At 37.4% G+C, this 24,130-nt stretch overlaps 1 protein-coding gene across 1 annotated transcript in view; it reads right to left on the reverse strand.

The window, feature by feature from the left end:
• Nucleotides 1-24,130, reverse strand: part of LOC122105524 (ABI family member 3 binding protein) — a 192,057-nt gene that overhangs the window by 1,326 nt on the left and 166,601 nt on the right. The window contains exons 48-56 of the mRNA XM_042676771.1: nucleotides 22,153-22,257; nucleotides 20,499-20,627; nucleotides 19,926-19,994; nucleotides 17,565-17,774; nucleotides 13,454-13,562; nucleotides 4,740-4,819; nucleotides 3,112-3,141; nucleotides 2,398-2,559; nucleotides 1,119-1,241 (exon numbers count right to left, since the gene is read on the reverse strand). Of these exons, the coding sequence (XP_042532705.1) occupies nucleotides 1,119-1,241; nucleotides 2,398-2,559; nucleotides 3,112-3,141; nucleotides 4,740-4,819; nucleotides 13,454-13,562; nucleotides 17,565-17,774; nucleotides 19,926-19,994; nucleotides 20,499-20,627; nucleotides 22,153-22,257 (1,017 nt within the window). The remainder of the gene's footprint in view (nucleotides 1-1,118; nucleotides 1,242-2,397; nucleotides 2,560-3,111; nucleotides 3,142-4,739; nucleotides 4,820-13,453; nucleotides 13,563-17,564; nucleotides 17,775-19,925; nucleotides 19,995-20,498; nucleotides 20,628-22,152; nucleotides 22,258-24,130) is intronic.

A 24,130-nucleotide genomic window follows, 5' to 3' on the forward strand; every position in this document is an offset into this window, starting at 1 on the left:
GTGATTATGAACAAAATCTAAAGGCCTGGCTCAGTGTTTAGCACCTGCCTAACAAGTGAGTCCCTGAGCTCAAACCATAGTACCACCAAAAAAAAAAAAAAGTTACTCCCAAGCTTAGTAAAATAATTGTAGTACTTAAAGAACCTTCTGGTGTTCCTGAGTAACCAGGACAGTTACTCTCTAATACACTGCTACACAAGGATTCAATTTTCACCGTTTTTCCAGCTTTGTGCTGATGTGTTGAATATTGTGGAGATTATTCTTTCAGTAGATTGTTTTATTTTAATTGCATGTATACAGTTAGAAATAATAGTATGCCTTTCACGTATGGTGATAATACATTTTTTAAAAATGTTACGAGAATTTAAAAAACTGCAGGTATGCTCAGGATAACAAAACCCATAAAGGTTGTGCATAATTGGTTTAAGTTTAGGAAAGTCTTGATTTTTAAAAAAAATTACTTTTCTTACTATCTTTAAGTAGTTTAGTTGTACAGTGAAGGTAAAATTTCACTAAACAGTTTATGAATACTATGCATCTTTTTTTTTTTTGTCACTGTCCCTGAGCTCTCCAGCTCAAAGCAAGCACTCTATCACTTGAACCACAGCACCATTTCTGCTTTTCTAGTGGTTAATTGGAGATAAGCGTCTCATGGACTTTCCTACCCGGACTGGCTTTGAACCGTGATCCTCAAATCTCCTCCTGAGTAGATAGGATTGCAGCGTGAGCCACCAGTGCCCGCCAATACAATGCATCTTGATCAGTGTTACCCCCTTCCAGCCCCTTTTAGCCCACCTCTTCCCTTTTCTTAATTTTGCGGTGAATTCTGGACTGCATTCTTAACCCCCTTCTCTTCATTTGTCTACCCTCTCTCCTTGACCTCAGCCCCCCTCTTGCATGTACCCATTTCCTAGAAAGACTGACTTTTTATAGCTAGTTTTACAAATATTTTCTTAGAGTACGTACGTGTGTGTGTGTGTGTGTGTGTGTGATTTTCCTGGGTTCTAAGTATGAGTTAAGAAACTTTTAGTGAGATATGAAGTAGTCGTTCTATAGAATTCTTGTTGATGGCTTATTTTCACTTGATTTCTAAGTGGAAGGAGGATTAAAAAGCATACCTTCTTTAGTGGGTAACTGGTCAGAAGTGAGTTGCTGTCCTGTACGGCCATCTAAAAATGAGTCTACAAATTGGCAGTGATCCTCTCCATGGCCTCTTTGATCACCTATGTTGTAAAATTTCCCTGAAGAACCAGAAGTTAAAATTAAATGCTGCTTGCTTTGGTGTATAACAGTTCTGAAATTACTTCATCTTTCCTTGTACATTTTCTTTCTTACTCCATAGTTCAAGCCATTAGTGTCTCAACAGAACTAGGGAATAGTTTCCTAGCATTCGTGCTTGCCTTCCCTCCTATAATACTGTTCTCATTTCAGAGATTAGTGATTTTTTTTTTTAACGCAGGTAATGTAAATCTGTGACAATTCTATCAGTCTCCCCGTATACTGACAAACCAATTTTAACGTTCTACGTGAGTTTAGTTTTGTCTGCATGGTCCTCCTTTACTAAATCTCAGCCATACTCATAGAAATGGTCAAGGTGTCTCACCTCAGACCTTTGCCCTTATTTTTTGTGTCCCTCTGAATCCTTTGTCTCTAAACCTTTTGTGGGCATTGGCTTCTCGTAACCTTTTTCTTAGCACAAGTGGTAACTTTTCAGAGAGAACTTCCCTAAAGCTACCCTAATTGTCTTCAAAGTGCCTACATGTAGTTCATATTCAGATGATAGATTTCGATCAATTGATTGATGTTTGTTTCTACCTACTGTGGAGAAGGGAGTTAACTATGAAATAGGAATGTGTTTTTTGTCACCAGCACCTAACCTAGTACCTGGCATATTGTAAATATTCACTGAAATGAGTGGACAAACATCCATCTTTCTGTGCTGGGCCATCCTTACATTTTTTTCTATATGAATATAGAAGAAAAATGCTAAATTTTCAGTTTGGAGCAAGGTTTACAGCACTTCTAGGGATCAGGTTCCTTAGATGGGTATTGTTAGATACAATCATTACCAATAGGATTTTAGTCCTTTGAAGGCTGTGGCAAAATTGAACTTGAATATGCTAGTGTCTGTACATTCAAGTGTGCTGTGGTGGCACTGTTTCAGATTGCATTTTCATTATTTACTCTCAATAATATGTTTTTATGTCCTTTTTTTGCTAGGATGTTAACCGTTTAAGGAACTATACTCAGGAAAACTTGTGTAAGGTCCTGAATCACTCCTTAGGTCTGAAAGTCTTTTTAGAAAAAGCTCTATTTCGGATGAGATCTAGATTTTAAAATACTGGAAAACATTCCTGGAAGGCAAAGGTTTGAAAAAGGACTGATAGCCCCGTTTACCTGTGAGGGAGTCACTCAAATAAATCTTGTATCTGAGAGAGTTGCACAGCTGCACTCCAACAAATTTTTTATACCATGTCCTTTTGACATACTGTTTGCCCTTACATTCGGAATAAGAATCTGAATTAAAGGGCCTTTCAGTCCAGATAGCATCTCTTCCTGCTGTGTAAGGGAAACAGGGTTTGAGATCAGCATCATATATTAGGTTTCCACACAGTTTACAAAAAAACAGGCCACAAAGTTCATTACCAACTTGCTGATGCTTTTTTAAACCCAATGCTAAATATTTGAGCCCAAAATACTATAGTCTTGAGCAAACAGCTCCCACCCCCCAATTAAGTTCCTGTCAATAGCGAGGTAAACCTTTTAGAGCAGTTATGCTTATGTGTGGAACAGCCTTTGCTAAATGTAGACTGTCCTGGAGACACATTTAGGGTTCTTTTGGGCAGCCTACCACTTAATGTAACTAGTTATTAAAAGTGAAAGCAGCACATCTTGGCTTTAATTTACTAATCAGAAAATTTGAACTTGCCTGAGTGAAAAGCAAGTCTCAAAATAATTGATTTGCCTCAGAATACCATAGGCTGTCAATGTTATCAGTGTATTAGGTAAACACTCTCACCTGATGGATCTTCTAAGAAGGCTGAAAAACTTGAAACCATTATTCAAGTACTGCTGTACCTATTTAGTTGAGTCACTGACATGGTTACTTACCAGAAATGGGCTCGCTCACTCGTGGATCAGCTGAGGAGAAACAGCAAATACAACATTAGATCTTTAGGTAAACTCTTAATATTGAGGCATGATGAAAAAGATACAATTAAACCTTACTTGCAAAATGGTACAGTTTTGGTAAAGATTGAATTTGGAAGTTCATTATATGTTCAAAGTAGGTCTTGCATAATCTGCCAGGTACTCTATACTATATCTTGCATGTGGTTTGAGTAGGAATGAGTGGTGGCTGCTGTTCAGTTTCAAAAGCTTCTGTTTCATATAAAAGTAATTCATGGTTGTGGAGAAAGAGGAACCCTATTACACTGCTGGTGGGAATGTACACTTATACAACCACTTTGGAAAGCAGTCTGGAGGGTCCTTAGAAAGCTAAAGATTGACCTCCCTTACGACCCAGTCATACCACTTCTAGGCATCTACCCTGAACAACAGGAACCGATATACAAGGACACGTGCACCTCCATGTTTATTGCAGCACTGTTCGCAATAGCTAGGATATGGAAACAACCTAGGTGCCCCAGCACAGATGAATGGATCCAAAAATTGTGGTATCTATACACAATGGAATATTATGCAGCCATTAGAAATGACAAAATAATGGCATTTGCAGGGAAATGGATGGAGCTAGAAGGAATCATGTTGAGCGAGGTAAGCCAAGAACGAAGAGACAAACGGTACATGGTCTCCCTCATAAGTGGATGCTAAATCCAAAAGGTTAGGTGATACGACAAAACTAACAGGACTTAAGGAACAAAGAACTCCCGCTCATCTGGTTGAACCACTACTAAATATCCTCATGCTGTTGATCACAAATATGGTATATAACATGTGAACACTGTTATATATTACAGACTGTGGTAGACAATTTGCTCCAGGGAAGTTAGAATGAACTTGTGACTTTGAAATTATGTAATCATTTAATCACAATCAAAAAAAAAAAAAAAAAAAGTAATTCATGGTAGATAAGCCATGAGGATGGCACTTTTTTTTTATTGTGAAAATACTGTACAGAGGGGTTACAATTACATGGGCATGGCTCACTTCTGTTGGTATAACACTTCTGAAAATACCAATCTATAAATACATGTACATTGTGCTAATGCGTTGGAGCTTGGAATGCCTAGAAAATTGCAAAAAATGGAAGTGGTGCTGTGGCTTAAGTGGTAGAGTGCTATCCTTGAGCTGAAGAGATGAGGGACAGCGCCCAGGCCCAGAGTTCAAGCCCCATGACTGACCAATAAATAAATAAATAAATAAATAAGTGAATAAAGCTATTTAGCCTATTCACATTTAAAGAAAAAAATTGCAAAAATCTTACTTTGATTTTCCTTTTTTGATCTATGTACTAATACTTTAGGCATACAGACAGGCATTTATTCACTAGATTTTTGACTACAGATTAACCCTACAGGTTATTTTTATTGCTAAGTTTTTTTTAACATCAGGATAAATGAAAAGTGGCCATCAGGGTACCTTAATGAATTAGATTTTTTTTTTGTCTTTTTTTTTCTTCATCTTAATTCAAGCAAGTCTGGGTTTGGCTTCCTATGCAACACAGTATTCCATTACATGTGTACACCCTTATGTTTGGGAATTACTGGTGTGGTTACCTGATTCTGTACTGAATGCCACCGTATTGCTGGCTGGGCCTTCACCAAGTGGGTTTTTGGGCTTCACTTGGAATTCATAACTGTGTGGGGAGAAATAAAGATCATTTAATATATTCCTGAAGGAAGTGGGAAGCAACATCCTCTTGTTTGTCATCCTGCCTGGTTCTACTTGGGTCTCGATGACAGGAGGTCATGTGTTTGGGAAGCACGTTTTACTTTCTAAACATCTAGTGTATGAGGAAAAAATTTTTAAAGGATGGTTATCTTTTCAAAGTACAAAATTTGTAGAAATAATATGGCAATGGACAACTTATAGGAAAGACGTATGTGGTGGACACAAGCTAATTCCAGCAACGAGGAGCCTCCCTTCAGATGTTGAGTGAAAAGTTCCTTTACTTCTAATCAGCGCAACCCTGAGTATTAGGTAATGCTCTCCAGTATGGTATTTGAACTACCTATCTCTGAACCACAGACTGGGTTAGCAGTAGAAGTTTCTTGTCACAACTTTGCTGCAGAATCTGAAGTGATCCAATGCCACTGGTATTTGAGAATAACTAGACTAAGTTATGGGGATAGCTATTCATGAAACAGTTTTTTTGCAAGACTAGATGTATACCCTGAGTATCAGGTCTGTTGTAGATCACAGGAAGCTACAGAGGCCAGAAGAGTAGTCTGGGCATGTCCTGTGAGCACTAACACAACGATAGAAACAAATCTCCCTCAATACATCAGTTTAATACTGGCCAGGCCCTTAACTATATGTATATGTGTGAGTGTGATGTGTGTGGGCGCTAGTACTGGGGCTTGAACTTGGGACCAGAGGCTGTTCCTTTTTTGCTCAAGGCTGGCACTCTACCACTTGAACCACACCTCCTCGTCTAGCTTTTTTGCTGGTTAATTGGAGACAAGAGTCGACCGGGCTTTTCTGCCCGTGCCGGCTTTTGACTGTACTCCTCAGATTGCAGCATCTTGAACAGCTGAGTAGGATTGCAGTCATGAGCAGTCAGCAGCTGGTTTAACTACGTATGTTAAAAACAAAAAACAAGGGGCTAGGAAGGTGGCTCCGTGGTAGAGTGCTTGCCTTGCATGCATAAGGCCCTGGGTTCGATTCCTCAGCACCACATAAGCAGAGAAAGCCGGAAGTGGGGCTGAGGCTCAAGTGGTAGAGCGCTAGCCTTGAGCTGAAGAGCTGAAGGACAGCACCCAGGCCCAGAGTTCAGGCCCCTCGACTGACAAAAAAAAAAAAAAACACACAGATCCTGACTAATTTTATTTCTTTTGGGTCCGGTCATGGGGTCTGAACTTTTGGGCCTGGGCGCTGTCCCTCAGCTCTTTTAGCTCAAGGCTAGCGCTCTACCACTTGAGCCACAGCACCACTTCCAGCTTTTTTCTTTTTGCTTATGTGGTGCTGGGGAATCGAACCCAGGGCCTCGAGCATGCAAGGCAAGCGCTCTACCACTGGGCCACCTCCCCAGCCCCTGACTAATTTTATATCTATCCTTGAGAACTACTCATTAAACTGTTAGTATTTGACTAGTTTTACTAAAATTCATAAACAGAACAAATTCTCAAGAAACTCATCGAGGAATTTACTGTATGACTAAAATTGAATTCCTTTCACTAGTAGACTTAGTAATAAAACCACTGAAGTTATAATAAAACTCAAGTCATCTGGTGGTTTTGTGTAAGAATGGGATCAGTGCAAGGGTTTTTTTGTTTTTGTTTGTTTGTTTTGTTTTTGTTTTTGTTCGGTTGTGGGGTCTGAACTCTGGGCCTGGGTGCTGTCCCTCAGCTCTTCACCTCAAGGCTAGAACTCTATCATGTACAAGGTTTTTGAAAGATAAATTATTTACATTCTTTGAGAAGTTTGCAATTAGAAAAAGTGAGAACACAAAGAAGTGCAAAGCAGAAGAATGAGAGTTCTTAATTTGGAGTAGATGGTACCAAAATATACAACTATTTGGTGTTCAAGGAGTCAGTTAAATTAAAATCTAGTATAAGATGACATTGCTGTGCTGTAACAATGGAAAACACTTTTTTAAAGTATCATGTATGTCCAATGCAGTAATCATTTCATATACATTAAAAAAATAGAAAATACAGACCCCAGGAGATATTCTAATGTTTAACTGAGAACAATGGATCACAACTGTACTATCATTTATTGTCTTTGCTTTTTCAAGCTTTAAAACTTTGTGTAATGGGTGTTTATCTTCATAAATTTAATGAGTGAATACCAATGAAAGCATTTTCTAAACTGGATAATTAAGATGCTACATCATCCTAATAAATTTATCCTAAGAAATCACCAATATAAAAATACTTATTTATCTAAATCACATATACATGGGATGTTTCACATGGAATATTTTCTAGATACTAGCTTCTTCCTAAGGCAAATGGCCTAAAAACTAAAGTCAATGATTCACACTTGAAAATCAACATCACTTGCCTGTGTGTGCACAGCTACACAACTTCACCAAACTGGTGAACTGAAAATGGAAAGGGGAAAAGTCACAGACATCTGGAGGGTGAGTCAAGTAGAACTGCATTCCACATGCATTCCGGAGCATTGCCAACAGCCTGAGCACATGCCGGATCTGATGGCTGGAATCATCTTATGTCTTTTCAGTTATTCACACTTCAGTTCCATTTGCAGCATGGCCACAAATATTCATAAGTTTGCATTCGGAAAACAAGTTAATAATAGAAAAGAACTACTTTTGTAGTAGTGAGTTTTAAAGCTGTACTAGTCTGTTTTGTGTTACTATTTCAAAACTTGAGGTAGGCTGCTTGTGGAAGAATAAGGTCTAAGGGCTACATTTGGTGATGATTTTCTTGCTGGCAGAGTTCTGGGGTGTAGAGCATTACATGGGAAGAGACATAGTGTGTATGTGTGACTGTCTGCCCTATTTACAAAGCTGCTGGTAGTCAGTCATGGGGACTCCACCCTAATAAACTATCTAATACGGATTATGTTCTAAAGGCTCTACCTATAAATACTCTATCTAATTCATTTGGGGGTTAAACTCTAGCCTGAGTTTGCAGGGGTGAGCCATAGTGAAAATCATGTACATCTTTCTGATAAAAGCGATTTTTAAAAAAGCTATCTATCAGATCTAGACAAATTGGATCCTTGTTTCTCATCCTGTACTAAAATCAGTTCAAAGTGAATCAAAGACCTTAATGTAAGACCCAAAACATGGAAATTACTATGAAAGCCAAGGGAAAACTTTGGAAGAGATAGGCAACAACTTTCTGAATAAGATTCCCAATGCTCAGTGAATAAGATCAACAATTGACAAATAGAATGACATCAAATTAAAGCTTCTTCACATTGTGTTTGGAGCTGGTGACTCTTGCCTGTAACCCTAGCTACTCAGGACACTGAGCCATGGGCAAGAAAACTGAGCAAGGCAAGAGATGCTAAGTTCACACACACACACACACACACACACACCCCACAACGCACTAAATACACATCAACAAAATGTCCAAAATTGAAAAAGAACACAGAACAAGAGAAAAATCTGATCAAGCAGTTCATTGGACAAATACTCTATGTCCTCAGAATTTATAGAGTTAAAAAACACCAAAATAATCCAATTAATAAATAACTGAACAGTGCTCAGAAGTACAAATGACTAAACATACCAGGAAATGTTCAACATCCTTAGCTGTAAAGGATGTGCAAATCAAACCAACACTGATATTCTGTCGCACCCAGTCAGAATGGCAATCATCAAAGGAACAAATGCTGGTGAGGACTGAGTGGGGAGTTGGGGTGGGGAAGAATGTTAATCCAGCCAGTTTAAAAATCAGTATGGAAATTCTTCAAGAAACTAAAAATAGAACTACCGTATGATCCTGCCATACCACATTTGGACATATATTCAAAGGAATATAAATCAACATACAAGAGAGATACTTGCACACCCATGTTTATAACAGCACTGTTTACAATAGGCAAGACATGGAACAAGCCTAGGTGCCAACCAACCAATGACTAGATACATATATAGGTTGGAACCACTAAGAAGGATGGAATTATGTCATTTGCAGGAAAATGGAAATGGAGATTATCATGTTAAGGGAAATAAGCCAAGCTCAGAAAGACAAATACTGTGTTTTCACTCATACTTGGAATCTAGACCCATAAAATATATGACATGATTGTAAAATAGGGGTTTGGGGAGGCAAGGAAATCACTAAGAGGAAGGGGAGGGTAGTGAGATGAATAAGATAGAAATACCTATGTGAAATTCACTAAAATGGGGGAGGGAAGGATTTGATCCAATTACGTTATACATGTTATAAATGCCACAATGAAGCCCTATATACTAAGAAAATTCTTAAAAGTCATTTAAAATGAATGTCTGGAGTTTAGTCCAGATGATGACTCTAGTTAAATTTTGGGGCCTCATTGAAGATAAGCCAGAGAGATTACACCCCTCTCCCAGAATGCTATGCTGGTTAGGTGTGGACCCCAGCAGATGCAATCTTCTCACACATCTCTACCATGAGGTGGCCATCCCAACTTACCAAGAAAATTAACCTTTCCAGGCTTTTCCACGTACATAAAAATGAGTGTAATCATACTATTTGTATGGAGAGTGTTTTTTAAATTCACAAGCATATAAAAATAATTGAGTTTTCATGAGGGATTAAATGAGATAATGCTTGTAAAATCAAGGTGCCTACTACATAGGAATTATAAATATTTGCTAGTGTTATATGGCTACAGGATTAAAAAAAATAACCCTCTGTTACTGAATTTGCCAAAGAACTCAACAGAATTCTTCGATGTCAATTTACTTGCATTTTAGTTGATTGTACTAAACACATAGCCAATTACTGGGAGTATTAAAAATTCTGTGGCTGATTTTTCCTTACTATGTAAGGGGAAAAAAGGTAAGATTTCATTGAAGAGCTTAGAAAGCTCTGAAGCATTATCTTAAGGGAGAAGGATAATAAAGCAGAGGGAAGAGTTTTAAATCATAGTCTGAGAACAAATATGAAAATTAGCATAAGAATATATCAGTTCACTGAAAAGTGAAGATCAAAAATGTGATTTGTGATTCAAGAAAACGAATGTCCATCCACTGGGATGAGCAGACCTCGGGCTGATTACTTAACCATGTAAGAGGAGTAAGCCTCAAGGGGAACCTGCAGGTCTCCATAGAGCAGACCCTTCTTCCATGTCTACCCACTTTGTCCTTCTCTTCCACATTTCCCTTCTCAGTATTTTTACCCCAAATACAGAACAAATGTATAGGCGTGAATTGATTGAATAGATGATATACTGTCTAATATAATCTTGAAGTATTTGAGCCCTATTCAGATGGAACTTTCTGATACAAGGAAAGAAACGTGGAATAAGAAAAGCACACACAAACAAAATAGCATAAGGGTTACCCAAAAAGATGAAAAAGAAGTATGGTTAATCAGAGTACGTGAGCTCATCTCCAAGGATACAAAAAGATTATAGTATGCCTTCCTAACACCTGCTACAAGTACTGTTTGTGCAGATTTGGGAATACGTGCAAGAAGCAAGAGGACAGATGAGCAAATACTGATCACAAAACAAGCCATACCAGGGAGAGAGCCTGTAGGGTGGCATACCTCGAGAATCCTAGCTACTCTTAGGAAGCCAAATCAGGAGGATCATGAATTTGAGGTCAGCCTAGACAACATTCCCAGATACTGTTGCAAGGGAAAAAAAAGTTGGAGACAGAAGAGAGAAAAAGGATTGAACAGCTACGTGAATGAGCTGTGTGTTATACTGTAATGGATCTTTCCATTTCTTGAGTCCTCCATTTTGAAAGGAGAATAGAAATTCTGAAGTTAGGCTGCATTTCTAACGCTCTAGTGCTGTCCTGACTTTCTTTTACCCCCTCCCTAGACACAAAAGAATTTAAACAAAATGTTATACAAACAGATGGTGATATGAGAGAAAGAATAGTTCTCTTTATAGACTTGTGAATTCCATGCTTTTAGAGAACTGTTCTTTTGCCTGATAAAAAGTTGCTAAGCTGAACAATCAACCTCTCTTCTTTAACAAGGAAGGGCTTGCTCTTTTGCTCCCCACACCTATAATCATATAAATAAAATGCCTGATGCTTTGGCAAGCTTATTTTACTTCTTTCTACAAAGTCTATGGGAAAGAGATGTTAAAAAGTTGGTAAAGAATATGCAGAGAACAGAATTTCACAGCAATACTCTGAAAGGGGCATAATGGTGATTCCACATGTCTGTTTCATTCAGCCAGATTTGCCGTTTATTTGCTGTCTCTGTTCCAGCCAACTTTCAGTGCCAACATTTTATTAAATCCAACACTATAACCAAGAGTACCAAACCATCATTGCTGCCCCTTTGGTAGGTTTTGGTCTTAGAGGAAGATCTGTTCTCCAAAATCATCATGAGCCAACAGAGGTCAATGAGAGTACGTAAGCAGATTGAGTTGATTTATCTTTAGTTGCCAGACAGGGTACTTTTTCCATAGGAAGTTGTTGGACCACATGTAAGTCTGGCACATTGAACAGGTTCTTCAGTTTTTCAGTAAAGTAAGAGACAAGTAGGCTCATTGGAACAGACAAGTGATATTAGAGGGACTTTTTAGTGTGCAGCGATCATGTGTGTTGCTCCCACTTTTTGCCAACCAGGAAGAAAGTGGCCCATCAACACATTATCAAAATGTGTGCTAAAACAAAATCATCTGAAAACCGATTACAGACTACAGATAGGCAGTCAAAAGCAATTTATGGAGTCAGTTTCACTACAGGCTCACCTAAGTTTTAGTTTTCAGTTCTGGTTTTCTCACTGACCTACATTGTTTTGGCTATCAGACTTAGAGGAGACTTGGAGATCGGCTAAGGCACTTTCTGTCTCGAGAAGCACTGGTATACAAGATGAGTCACTTAAGACATTCTCTATTAGTTTCTCTATTTGCAGGACTGAGAATTATCTGTGGTTTTACAAGGTGGTTTGTTCTCGCATAAGAGGTTCTTCTAATATTTTTTCTTTTAGCTCAACAAGAACCATACATTGCCTGAAGAGAAAGACCTTTTCCCAGAAAACTTGGCCTAATTTCCCCCAACTTTGTGAAATGCCTTCTCTTTGAGTTGTCACACCCCTTCAATGAGTCTGTGAGATGGCTCAGCACTTTATGTAAAACACTTGGCTACTAACTGCCTCTCCACTTGCAGTGAGCTCAAGGGCAGGCACTATGTTGGTTCACATTTGTAATTGCATTGAGCATGCTCCTGAGCACTTATGAAGTGATGGTACAACTGTTAGCTGAGTTGAAACACAACCTTTTACAAACACATTGGGCTTAAATTGTCACTAGAATGACTGTGTTCTGCATTTTGACAATGAATAATAGGTACCCTGTCAGAAGTTTTAAGGATAGCTTAATTTAGAAAAAAAGAACACAATGTACATTTACAAATTGGATATCTTTCCATTTCAAATATTGTACTGCAAAAGGTCACTTTTTACTAAGTGGATAAAAAAGTAGGTAAATGACAAGAAAAGCCACCTCAGTCTTATAAGCCCAAAGCTATCTATTTAAAATGTCAAATTAAATGATATTTTTCCTTAAAATATATTTCTGCAAACATTGTCTTTCTCTTTGTTTTCTCTATCAAAAGAACCAGTATTAGCTTTAGCTAAAATATATGCTTATCTTGGATAATTAAAAAAATTAACAGCTAAAAAATTTCCATCTTACAGCTCAAAAGAGACTTTTAGAAACCGCATTTTGGGAAGAAATAGTATTTTTTCAGTAGAAGATGAAAATTTATTACAGCAAACCATCTACTATAAATTAGATGTTTATTTTCCTTTAGAAAGACTGGGAAAAAAATCTCTCTATTACTGGAGCCCAAATAGGCTGTCCTGAGATTCACTGTTAGTACCTAATTCAGTTCAGACAGTAGATGACAATGAGAGTTATTATAAGAGAGGAATTCTATGGGGAAAATCCTTTAGGAACTTTTCTACTATAGTATTAGCAATGTTTTAGGATTTTACTTTTCTTTTGGAAATAAAGTAAACTGATGAAATGTTAAGCATTTAGAATTTAAAAGAAACCACAAAACCATACAATAATATGAATACCTTGGTATCAGTATAAAAGTTATTTATTATGAAACAGTGATAAAAAAATGCAACTCCTTCATCACAACTCAGTTCTCATTTTATCAGTGATATAAAGTCTCCAGAACAAAACACCAACAAAAATAATAAACTGTCTATCAGGGACTAGCATGTAGCTGTTTTAAATCTTAAAAACTTGCCCTTACATTTTGTTGCATTGTTTCTGTCTCCTTACCCTGCCCTTCCCAGCAGGAGAGCCAGATTCTTTGGTGTTTCAAATCTAGTTTGCGTCATGCATACATACTCCAGTCATGTCTGGCCTGGAGACCTTCTTCTCCAAGTTTTGATATTTAACATCCACATTTGATGTCAATGACCTTCTATTTTTTATATTGCCAGCTATATTGTTCACTTATAAGGTCATCTTATTGGCCCGTTTATGCCCAATAACTTGTATATTTTCAAAGTGTGGCTCCAGAGGCATCCGGTGTTGTGCCATAGAAAGCCAGAGTGAAATGGAAGCTAGATCCTCTGGTAAGGCAGAGAAGATGATATGAGGAGTTTTGCACTGAGAGTGCAATTCACAATTCACCTAGAATAGCACTGGGGCTTACCTTGTATCTGGTTTCAGATTTTCTACTGTGGAGAAGGTTTGATTTGTAAGTTGAATGGATTTGTTCTTCCCACTGAATGATCCATTTTCTCTGGATATAACTTCATATTCTGAAAAGCAGGGGGAAAAAACCCAGATATTTCTCTTCATATTACAGCTGACTTAATTGTTCTTGAAACTGATAATATACTAAAGCCCCTGACGTAAATGTGAGTAGTGTAAATTGCCATTTGAGAGACACCTTGATCTTATACATTAGCAATTAGGAAATTGCTAATGTATAAGACAGATTGGAAACTGGAACTTACCAGATGAAAAGGGTCCCAAAAGCATTAAGGAAATGGTCTATTTCCTATTTCTGCTTTCCTTGTATCAGAGCAGGGGAAGGGGAAGTAACTGGTGATGAGATTATCTTGTGGTTACTTTGGAGGGAGAACCTGAGTTTCTTTTGTGTGTCTGCTGGTGGGAACCTAGTTTTATGAAAGTCTTCATAGTGTAAAGAGTGTGCTTGAGCAAAAGCTATGATCAGTAGAAGCTATGTTATTATAAAGCCTCTAAGGGTCACTATAATAGTTGGGGAAAGGGCCAAGTTTGTATGTAGTGCTGCTGCAAATAATTTCTTTCAGTTTAAAGCCACATCAGTAAGTAGCAGTCAACTAAATAAACTATTGCTTCCTGATTATGTTAATTTATATCATTCCTTTATATTAAATAAAATATCTGCCTAAATTTTACTTTCAGGCATATTCCTGTGAACTTGTTCATCCAAAAATAGCTACTTTAGAAATAAGAGAATATAATGTACAGGTTTGTTTTGGTTTGTTCTGCTCTCAGTTTGGGCTTTATATGACAAGATGGTAGACGGGACTGAAAAACTAAAAACAAACACCAGCACTGCACTCAAAAATCAGCTTCAGTAACATAAAGAAATGCATGGGAGCTGGGGGTCAGATAAGGGGAAATGAGCCTACAGGACTGGCAAGTTTCTACTATTGTACCAAGATCCAAGAGAGAAGTTGAATATTAAAATAAAAGCAAAAGTAGAATTAGTCAAGCAGACCTAAGGTCTTGCATTTTAAATTCTTGGAGGATTTTTAAGAGTTTGTAAAAACCCCAAAAGGAGAATGATTTTTTTTTTCTGAACAATTTTCTATGATCACCTTTCCAAAAATGCAAAAATAAAATAGAAAACATTGGCCAATATATCTGGTCACCATCAGTACTGCTATTATTCAAGCGGACTCTTTTAAAAATCTCAAACTGCCTACCAGATTTCTCTATTTTAGAAGCATATTTTGGAAGGAAAGGGAAGAAACCTAAATTGAAATAGGTCTGCTTTATATCTTTTCTTAGCAAGGGAATAATTACTAGAAAAAAGATACGTTGAAAGAATTATATGTAAAATGTAAAAAAAAAGTGTAAGTAAAATTGAATTAAAAACAGAACCAGTATATATATATATATATATATATATATATATATATATTAATTTTTTTAATTTATATTTTGGTGCTTTTTGGTGGGCTTAAACTCAGAACCTAGACATTGTCCCTGAGCTTTTTTGCTCCAGGCTAGAGCTCTACTACTTGAGCCACAGCCCCTCTTCTGGCTTAGTTGGAGATAGGCGTCTAGTGGGCTTTCATGCCTGGGCTGGCTTTGGACTGTGATCCTTAGATCTCAGCCTCCTGGGTAGTTAGGATTACAGGCATGAGCTACCTGCACCTGGCTCAGAACCTATATTTTAATGGAAGAGATAAACCAACCCACTGGCTTTGATTTAGTTTCACTTTTTTAAATCTTTAAAATGTCAATGATATCTCTTCTCACAGTAGCTTGTAGGGATTAAATTCAGACATTTAGAAAGCACTTAATAGCATTTTATATGATTTTGCTCAACAGTGGCACTTATATTATTGTTGCTTTTATTTCTCCTATTTCCAACTTCTGCTTTGAAAATAGGATCACAAACCTCTAGTGATTCCAATTGTAGACTTAGGTGCTGTTTAGTCACACACACACACACAAAAACCCACAACAATTTATATGAAACTCTAGTTAATTACGCATAAAAAAAACTCTTCAAAACTACCTCTAGAGTTGGGCACTGGTGGCTCACATCTGTAATCTTAGCTACTCAGGAACCTGAGATCTGAGGCTCGTGGTTCAAAGCCAGGCCAAGCAGGAAGGTCTGTGGGACTCTGATCGATCTTCAATTAACCACCAGAAAACTGGAAGTGGTACTGCGGTTCAAGTGGTAGAGCACTCACCTTGAGCTGAAAAGCTGAGGGACAGCGCCCAGGCCCAGAGTTCAAGCCCCACAAGCGACAAAAAAAACCAAACCAAAACAAAAAACAAAACAAAACTACTTCTGGTTTAAGACATTTCTTTTCAACCATGTAATAACCTTCTTAGTATTAAACACAGATTCTTGATACTGGAAACTTTTAATATATATCTTTTCAAATTTTCATTAAATGCAGTTTTAAAAGTTAAAGATCACCTTGAAAAAGTCAATTTTTGTAAAATGATTCTAGAAGTATCTTTTACATATGAAGACATTTAAAATTCAAAATGTCTGTCACAGTATAGCTCTTAAATACATATTTTTCTTGTGCTTTGAAGTTTATCTTTCATTTTTAGTACAAGTAGGGTCCTTTTATAAGTTCACTGACATGAAAATGCTCTTATTACCAACTTTAATTTTACATTTATGTTACATATCCAAATTTCCTCTTTAACCTTTCTCCAGGAACAAATAATATGAATAGAAATTATTACTATTATTACAAGTTAGCAAACTGAACCTCAAAGAGGCTAATTATGTATCCAAGTTGGATATTAACAACCTAACCAGCCTGGGATTTAAATCTGTGCTATTGGAATATTACATTGAAATATCTGCTATTATTCACATGGGTATATATTAGATGTATTAGATTAGCTAATTCTAGCTTGATTTATTTAACATCTTTAGGGAAAATTAAAATTCACAGGCTATTTGGCTTTAAGGAAACTAAGCCTCAGACTATCATAGGAATTCCTTATTAGGAAAGTATAAGGATTGAGTGTATTAGATATTTTAATACATTATAGATAACCAATACTAAGAGACTGACTGACGTTTAGATATTAGAATAATATTACCAACCAGTATAGTCCCAGGTAAAGAATCAGACCTCTGGGACAAATCCCTAGGAGCAAAGACAGTGACTTCTACTTCTCCCTCCCCGACTCAAAATCAAACTAACTTTGCATGAGAAAGAAAAAACTTACAAAATATGCTAGAGAAAACTGTCCAGGTCACATGGTGACCTGGCTAAGGAGAAGTAAATGCTGTTTTCCCCTTTAGTCACTCAATCTTCCTACTCATTCCTCACTTGATCTACTACTCCTTGTATACTACTGACAGTCTTTTAGTCCCCTTTACTATTCCCTGTATTAGATACATGGCGGAGGCTCATTCCAGGAACCTCAGAGAGTCAGGCAATTGGCTATGCCCTCTAGCTGATTCTGGTTGCTAGTCTTTTATTTCTACCTCTCTTCTGTTTAATCCTTCTGTTCACTGGGTTGAATCAATCTGACACATAAAAAATTCAAAGAATGGCTCACGGGTTCTCATTTTCCACCCTCCTTTTTTTCCTTTTTTTTTTTTTAAGAGGAATTAGGTTGATGGTAGTATAATTTCCTGAGATGAGCAGAAAATGGCTTTGGAATGAAACACCCCACTCTCCAATTCCAATTTCTCTAAAGACAGTTGAAATTTTTAGCCTACTTGAAAGTTTTAAGGTAATGTAGAAGTTGGATTGGTGAATGGAAAAGTAGTTTAAATATCAGATGCAGTGGCAACTCATACATTATCTGTAGTTTTCTTGGTTATGAGAAAAAAAGATATATCTTACAGCTATGAAAAGGAGTACTAAGAGGAGACAGAAGGAGCACAATTTAAGGAAATGTAAGTTAATAGGAACCCCTAACAAAGACAAACACGACCGGCTCCCAACAAAGCTCTGCTAAGATTCAGTCCTCTTCAGATACAGCTTGACTCAGGGTGCCTAATTCAAAAGATCACCAAACCTCTCACCTTAGGAACAGCCCAAGTACCATGATCTTACCAGTGACCGTGTCATTTAATGGTTTTTCCCAATCCAAGATGACAAATGAGGGGCACCCTTCCACAGTGACCACAGTGAGGTTGGTGGGTGGGTTCTGTGGTGGGCTAGTGGCATTTCCCTCCGTGGCTTCCTCCGCAGGGAACCGCTTGATGGAGTCAGTGATGGAGCAAGGCTTGTTGTCAGGCTTTGGGATATATCTCACATGAGGACCTGAGAGAGATCAAGAGACATTTAGCCTTTTTGAAACTAGTAAGGGAAGTGAAGTTGAGCTCAGAGATAATATCTGAAGACATGCAGTCTCTGAGCAGATGATATGATGACATAATAGTTATAAAATTCTGGGCTGGGTCGGTAGCTCAGTGGTAGAGCGCTTGCCTTGCAAGCATGAGGCCCTGGGTTCGATTTCTCAGCACCACATAAGCAAAAAGAAAAAAAGCTGGAAGTGGCGCTGTGGCTCAAGTGGTAGAGCGCTAGTCTTGAGCTGAAGAGCTGAGGGTCAGTGCTCAGGCCCAGAGTTCAGGCCCCACAACCAGACCAAAACAAACCCCCCCCCCCCAAAACTTTATACTAATAAATCTAAGAATTAATGAAGAACTAATTTAAAGAACTCATACTTTAGAAACCATAAACCACTAGAGTCCCCAAGAAACACAAAATACCCTGAATAGAGATATGCTTATTAAAGAAAGTAAATGTATATCTAAGCATCTTCCCACAGAGAGGCCCAGATGGCTTTGCTGGTAAATATTAATAAATATTTAGGGAAGAAGCAATGGGAACTCTAAACAAACTCTTCCAGAAAATTGAAGAGCAGAGGTCAGCATTATTCTGATGGTAAATCTAGACATTATTAGAAAACTACAGAGCAATATCCCTCACCAAGATTATTCTAAATAAAATTTTAACAAATCCAACATTGTATAAAAGGAAACTATATTATTTCTTAGTGGGGGTTATCCCTGTGAATAAAAGTTAATTTACAACTTAAAAACTATGATATACTTTTATCAATTACTTAAACATATTCTATGTTACTAAATAAAAGAATCATCTTAATAAGTGCAAATAAATAAAGCATAATATGGCATTGATTAATGTCAAAAATACTAGGATTGGAACAAAGCATTTTCAACTCAAAGCACTTCTGAAAAACATCTACGTGTAACACTGGACTTAATGGTGAAAGATATTTTCCCATAGGAAATTGAAAAGGACTTTATTTTATTGAACTCTGGGGCTGGGCGCTGTCCCTCAGCTCTTCAGTTCAAGGCAAGCACTCTCCCTCTTGAGCCACAGTGCCACTTCATTTTCTGGTGGTTAACTGGAAATCAGAGTCTCACAGACATTCTGCCCCAGCTGGCTTTGAACTGTGATCCTCAGGTCTCAGCATCCTGAGTAGCTAGGATTACAGGAATGAGCCACCGGCACCCGGCTAGAGGGACTTTATTATCACTATTTTTGTATAATGTTTTACTGGAAGCTCTAATGAGTTTAATCAGATAAGAAAAAAAGCATTCAAGGTGGAAAGAAAGCAAAGCTTTATACTTAGATGACTTAATTCTGTGTGCAGAAAATCCCATGGTCTATAAAACAGCTGCTAGCGGTAACACACATTGCAATGTTTCCAGATACAAAATCACTGTACAAAAATCAATTTGTTTTTCTACATACTAACAATAAACAATTACAAATGGAAATAAAATAATATAATACTTTGTGATTTTTTTGTACTATGAAAACTAGAAAACATTGGTGAGAAATATTTAAAAGATCTAAATAAATGGGAGGTACTAAAAGTCCATAGGTGAGAAGATTCAGTATTTAGCTGTGAATCTTTTCAAGTTGGCTTACAGAATCAATGTAATTTCAATCAAAATCTAAAAAAATTTTTATATAATGATAACAGCTGATTCTAAATTCCATATGATAATGGAAAGGACCCAGAATCACCAAACCACTGCACAGTGTGTATGTAGAATTGTGTTAGGATTTTAAAAGGAGCTAGCCATATGACTGAATGTTTGGATGTCACCTTTCTTTACTTTGTGTTATGATAAGAATAGGTTCTGGGTCACCATTAGTTCTTCACCCTGGGCACTAAAATGAACAACTGTGGGGTAGGGCCTAAGCCAACTCAACAGAGGCCATCTATTTCCTGCTGCTATGAGCAGAAGCACCTCGATAAGCATGTATGGAGCTTAGCACAGCTAGTTAGCTGACCACAATTGTCTTATAGACATGGAAAGTAAATCTTTATTATAGTAGGCTACTGAGATTTTGTAATTGTCACACAACAGTGCCTGACTAATCCACACACCAAAAAATAGTCTCGTCAAAATCAAGATTCAGAGACAAACATACCTTTGAATCTGGGCTTTCCCAGATGATCGGTTTCTCTTGTTGGGCTTGAGCTAAAGTCAGTTGTATTACCTGAGAATGAAAGACAATGTACAATCTGGCAAGAGATAAAGGAAGCTTCATGATATCATGAAAAAAGTAGCAAAAGCTAACGATATTCAATAGTTCTCCCAGTTAAATTTCTTATAGCTTTGATTGCTTTTATTATTATTTATCTTCAGTTACCATTATTGTGCCTTGCTGTAAGGTATTCTGGAATGTAATACAAAATGAATTAGTTATAACAAAATAAGTAATATTTATTACTCCATGAACATATGTGTAATTACTAAGAATAGGTGAGCTAAAAGTAGGGTTGGATAGTTTATACCTTTTCAGGAAACATACTTGGCACTTCAATGTCTGCTAAAGAGTATATTCCATGATAAAGTGTTAAAACTGATTGAATATTTAATATCAGAAGACCATATTAATTATAAAATTGTATAAAACAGAAGATCCAGAATGGAGACTATTTCCTTAATTAAAAATATTTTGTTACCTTTTCGTTTCATGAGAACTGATTAGCATACTCACTAAGCTCTTCTCCAGAGGCAGGAGCTGTTGGCTGCTTTTTATCTATTTCTGGTCTCTCTGAGGGGGTTCCAGTAGGTTTGAGTGTTGCCCTCAGGGGTGGGGAAGTTACTCGGCTTGATGAAATAATTCCTGTAATGTTGATCCAAAGTAGTAAGACTCTACAGCAGTCCTGCCAAGTTTCCTATTTATTTATTCAATAAATGTTTTTGAGTGCTTACCATGTGGCTTGGCACTATCAGCTAGGCTTGGAGAATAAACAAGACCTGGTTCTTGATAGAGATAGATGTGTAAGCCAAGGATATTGAAATATCATAGATATTGTGAAAAGCCAAGATAAGGTCACAGAGGGGACAAGAAAAGGGAGTTTATAGCTATGGGTGAGGAGTAGAGGAATTTCTTCATAGAGGATGTCCCAACGGGGGAAGTAATTAGTAGGTAGGGATGAGAGCTGTGGTATAGTCTGAGGCAAGAGCTCTACATTTCTGGAAATCACATTATGTGTGTGAATCATATGGGTTGGTTTGAGAAAATCAGGGAAAATGGAATACCAAGAACTCTTTTACCAGGGATGTCAGAGTGTATGAGGGGAAGAGAAGAATGCAATCAAATAGGTCTGAACCAATTGGTTCTGTTCTAACCACAGTATGCATCAGGACATAGAATGGAGAAGCACTGCTAAGGTTATTTGGGGAGTTAGGGAAGAGATGAAGGGTGTCTAAGTAGCTACATCTGGGGAAGGTCAGTCTATGGGGAAGTACAACTTGCAACTAGACACAAAGTGAGAAGAGGCCCAAACATAAGACAGATTTCAATCATGATTCACTAGCAAGGCCTGGCCAATCGCCTCAGTATAGTAAATTGTCCTTTTCATAGATGACTTGGAGCTTTAACCAAGTGTGGTTAAAAATAATAGTAGTTTTAAAAGTCAAAAGAAATTTCAATAATAAAACTTCTTAATTCCTGTATTCACATCACCCCAGTGGGTGGGGAGAAGCTCTCAGTCAGTCTCCTGTTATTATCAGTTGTTTTAAGTCATTTTGTTTTCCTGGCCCTTGATTTTGTGAAAATGTGATTCCCAACAAGCAAATGGTACCCCCAAAAGCAAAGCAGAAGTGAATGTGCTTAATTTAAATGACAAAGTGAAAAGCTTAGTTATTTTGTATAATATGGAATTACATAACATGTGCAGTTTGGAAAAATATGGATCAAGCATCCATAGTTGTTCCTCAGTGGTGGTCTTCTTGAAACATCTAGCCATGAATACCAAGGGTCTACTGTAATTTTATCTGAACTACGCCCCTGCATACTTAATACAGGGGCCAGCATGAAGGCTGGTGTCTTGGGGATCTGGGGGCATCATATTTTCCATTCTTCCTTAGCACTTGGCCACATGCAGCATTTCATCCTCCAAAATAATCAATTTGTTGAAGGACCAGAGTCAGCTTCTACCTAGGCTCCAAGCAAACAGATTTCTAAGAAGCAAATGAGCTTAGGTAGAAAGAGATAGTTTCTCTAACCCTACCTTCCAAAAATAAAGCTATGAGTCCTTGAGGCTGTAATTCATAGTGTTGTCTTTGAGGCCAATGAAAGCATGTGTCATGAATGCCTGTGGGTTGGCCATTGCTTGAGTTAATACCCCAAGTGATGGATATACCTGAACTGCCGGGTTTTCCAGTGACATTATTTGGTGGTAAAGGTTTTCTTCGAGGAGGTGTAGGTCTTGGTGGGAGGGGTGGGTGGCGAGCCCCTGGGATTGTAGCTAAGAGAAATTATAGGCAAAACCATCGTATTAATTGCATCAAAGCCATTTTAAAAGTTCTATTCATAATGAGCAGTTAGATGACAGGATAGATTTTGTCAAAAAGTACATAGAATTAATATAATTAGTGTAATATTAATTAGGTATTTATAATTAGGGTAATACTAATATTAACCCAAATTAAAATTGGCTATGAGTATACTCAGAGATGAAGAAGCACATTAACAGATAAAAAACATATTCTATAATTACAGATGAAAACATATAGGTATATTTGTCTGTTGAAAGGATATATAGCATTTTATATTTTCCCATAGACAACATTCATGAACTTCATTATCCTCAAGTATCTTTGGCTTTGAGACAGTGATTTTTTTAATTCCATTTTAACTTTACAATTTAAGCACACAATTTTTCCTTTGTGGAGTGCTTAGTCTGTCATCAATTATGATAAGTAAACAATTTCAGAACATCTCAAATGATTATACCAAAGTAGCCCTGATTAAGAAACAAGAATCAGGAGCCTGTGGAGAAGAGCTCATTAGGAATCCACTACAGCACAAAAAAAGCCTGGCCAAGGAATTTGTATAGGAAGACCCACACTCCCACTCCTCCAACTACTCTCATGGAGTGCTGCCAGCCCAGGGGAAAGGGGCAACTTTCCATAGTTTGCACAAAGGTTGGCAAAGCTAAAGGTGTTTTAAGCAGTCCATCTTAATTCAATATTAAGTCTTACGTTCTGGCTTAAATTTTTATCTTCCATTTACATTGGTTTTAAATAAAATGGTTACTCCAGGTAAATATCTGATAGATTTAAGTAGTCCTCAGGATACTGTGGAGAAAGAGAGATAGAGCAAGAGAGGAAAATGAAGAAAGGAGAGAAAGAAGGAGTAAGGGTGAGTGTGTGAATGTGCTCACTCCAGGAAGGATGGTGGTAGAGATGTTAACACTCGAGTAGGTATTGTTTTTAAAGGTAAACAAGCATACATTTATTTGAAAGTGAACATTTATTTGAAAATGAAAGGATCTTTTGTCTTGCTAGGCCTGGCTTACTTGCACTTGGCATAATTTTTCCAAGTCTTTCCATTTCTTTACAAATGGCATGGTATCATTCTTTCTAATGGATGAGTAAAATTCCATCTATATCTATATCTATATCTATCTACCATGTTTTCTTGACCCATATGAAGGGCATCTGGGCTGATTCCATACAGGGACATGGTGAATAGTGTTACAACAAACATGGTTGTGCTGGTGGCTTTACTGTATCCTGATTTAGAATCTTTTGGATAAATGCCCAGCAGTGGGATTGTTGAATCATAGGGTAGTACTATGTTTAATTTTTTGAGAAACCTCCATACAGCTTTTCAGAGGTTGAATGGGTTTATTCCCACCAAGAGTGTGTTAGGGTTCCCTTTGGCCATATCCACACCAGATTTGTAAATATATAGTGTGGTATGCAAGTGTGTACAAAACTATTAACTGAAATACAGTAGATACAAGGGAGAATTCACACAGCAGCACGATTCTTTAGAAAGCCAAAATCAAAATTCAGCAAAATAAATCACTAGGAAGTGGGTGCTTGAAGGTGGAGGCGGTGGAGTTTGGAGTCAAAGGGAAAGGGGCTAAAAAGGAAAAGGAAAAGAGGGTGAAAATGAAGATAAGAAACCAATGTTTCTCCTACAAAATTAAGAAGAGTGAAGTAAGGTGTGAGTAGGGAAGGGATGGATGAAAATGTTGAAAGGGGTGACATAGATCAAGACATATTGTATTCATAAAATGCTTTGCTAAATGGTAACTCCTTTGTACAACTGCCTAAAGATAATATTAAAAAATACTAGAAGGGAAAAGATAGTGAAAAGAAAGCTGTAAA

The sequence above is a fragment of the Dipodomys spectabilis genome, unplaced genomic scaffold (assembly GCF_019054845.1).
Source record: "Dipodomys spectabilis isolate Male_0828 unplaced genomic scaffold, ASM1905484v1 ptg000032l, whole genome shotgun sequence".
Taxonomy (NCBI): Eukaryota; Metazoa; Chordata; class Mammalia; order Rodentia; family Heteromyidae; genus Dipodomys; species Dipodomys spectabilis.